The following is a 2,500-nucleotide window of genomic DNA, read 5'->3' as shown; positions in this document are numbered from 1 at the left end:
ATCGGTGAAGTATACAATGCGCTAGACTGGAGAATGTATATGAGGAACTAGAATTGAGAATGAGGACGAAGTATCAGACAGGAGAACATGATAAATAGTGTATCATTAAGAGGACATAAGAAGTATCAGACAGGAGAACATGATAAATAGTGTATCATTAAGAGGACATAAGATGTATCAGACAGGAGAACATGATAAATAGTGTATCATTCTGAGGACATAAGATGTGTTAGATACAATGTATGCTCTTTAACGGCAGGGCTCTAGTCTACAGTGCGCCCATTTCACTCGCACATGCGAGTAAAAATGATGCCGTGCGAGTGCAAAAAATATTTAGGCACACTGGTGCGAATGACTTCTAACCATGTCAATGTTTGTCTACAAAATACACCGCAACACCGAGAAACATTACTGGTGCAAACCATAGAATCACGTCGCGAATGCAGCATAAAAACTACACCTCCCATCAACGTTAGCAGTTTCGCGTTGTGACTCGCTAGTAGTCGCTTCTATCAAATCCAAGAGCGCGCAGAAAAAGCGGAAAGTTAGACTAGCCAGCCAAGATGCAAAGATTGAAGAAATTAGTTCTTCTATCCACCGAATTCATTGGCTTATATTATTATTCAAATAAAAAGTAAAAGTATAAAACATATATCCTTGATTAGCCTATGTTGGGTTTTGTGGAAGAGAAAATGGACTGTTTTAGTAGTAGTATTAGGCAGTATGCAGTCAGATAGGTCACCATGGGCATATTTGGTTTAGCTATAGATGGATTCACAAATAAATAAATTAGCCTACATTTGGCAGGATACTTGATGTACAGGCTAAAGGCAAATATGGCAATGTATTATATTAATTTACATTAACAAAATGTAGGAAAATAAAGCAGACTGAAAATAAAGTAGGCACTGATCTTTAAAATCCTGTTTCCTGTAGCCTAAATGTTGTCAGTCATTCTTAATGTGACTTAACTGACTGTGCGCCCAAATTTTTGTCTGTGCTCCTAAATTTTTTAACTTGGGCGCACAAGTGCTCCTGAAAAAAAATGTTAGTGTAGAGCCCTGCTTTAACGTAAGACTAATAGCCTAATGTATATACCCGATTTTCACTTGGAGTAAAAAATATATGTGTGTGTGTGTGTGTGTATGAATATATTTACTGTATGTATGAATATATTTATATATGTATGTATGAATGTATTTATGTATTTATATATCAATCAGGAGAGTAAAAAATGTATGTGTGTGTGTATGTGTGTGTGTGTGTGTGTATGTATGTATGTATGTATGTATGTATTTATCTATCAATCTCTGTATGTATGTATGTATTTATCTATCAATAAGGAGAGTGTAAGACGTACGGCAGTGGCATGGTCCAGCCCTTTAACGGCAGCGCGTACCACGTGAGGACATCCTGCTCCGTCACCCTCGTCCACTTCACCCACCAGAGCGTTGACTGTGACATCACCGCCCAGCGAGGGCACAGTGGACTGCTGACCCGCGTCGAGGTCGTCGTCAACAAAGTCAGAACCGTCGTTCAGAACGGAACCATCATGGTGGAAAACCACAGGTTTGCTGCATGTAGACTTTCACATGCATTCTATACATTCCAACATTCTACTTCACTGCTCTTGCCCAAAGCGACATGTATGGTTAGACATTTCTGCCAGTATGCGTGTTTGCTGAGAAGTGACCAGTGTTGCCACAGTTACCTTGAAAAAGTAATCTGATTACTGATTACTGATTACTCCTTTACTGATTACTTGATTTTAAAAGTAACTAAGTTAGATTACAAGTTACTTTATTAGTTACTTTCAGCAGCTGCCGACAACACCCCCACCGCCTCAACATAAAAATGATAACCGCTTTTGCCAATACTCACTATACTGGAAGTGCATTTTAACAGTAATGCCAACAATGTATAGCAGACATCCCAACCTAACCTACTTAGATACTGAAATTCAGATGTTTGTTCAGATGTGTAGTCAGTACACCAAATAAGGAAGGCCTATTGATAGAAATTGTGATAGTAGTAAAATATGTAGATTTTGGTAGTTTGGCCTTTTCATGTAGCCTTGGCAACTAGCCATCTAGTATAGGCCTGAGTAATATGCAAATGGAATTACACTTGTTAAACTCACCTCAACAAGTCTTTTGCGATCATTTAACCCGCCGTGAGCAGTGCTAAAGTCACTGTTACAAACAGTGCAGTGTGCAAGACTATCATTATGTTTTACTCTTATGAGACAATTGGGTACACTTTTTGTAGTCTGATGTGAAATGGGTCTTAAATGTTCCTTTTTGAGGGGCACTGACTCTGCCATGACGCTCCTGTTCCTAGATACACTAACTGAACTGATTAATTAAGTTCGGGAGAAAAGAGATATAAGCTAAGCCCACCTACACTGAAAACCGATTGGTTGATTTAGCTAAACAGACCATGCTCTCTGTCTTGGATGCGCTTGCAGGCACACACGCACCACTCCTCTCTCTCTCCCTCT

At 39.2% G+C, this 2,500-nt stretch overlaps 1 protein-coding gene across 1 annotated transcript in view; it reads left to right on the top strand.

Moving 5' to 3' along the window:
* LOC125310323 (mucin-19-like) overlaps positions 1-2,500 on the top strand; it is an 85,229-nt gene that overhangs the window by 16,716 nt on the left and 66,013 nt on the right. The window contains 1 exon segment of the mRNA XM_048267623.1: positions 1,344-1,569. Coding sequence (XP_048123580.1) covers positions 1,344-1,569 — 226 coding nt within the window.

Source organism: Alosa alosa, chromosome 17 (genome assembly GCF_017589495.1).
Source record: "Alosa alosa isolate M-15738 ecotype Scorff River chromosome 17, AALO_Geno_1.1, whole genome shotgun sequence".
Taxonomy (NCBI): Eukaryota; Metazoa; Chordata; class Actinopteri; order Clupeiformes; family Clupeidae; genus Alosa; species Alosa alosa.
The sequence above is the reverse complement of the archived record's forward strand: the minus strand, read 5'-3'. Positions and strand labels throughout refer to the sequence as shown.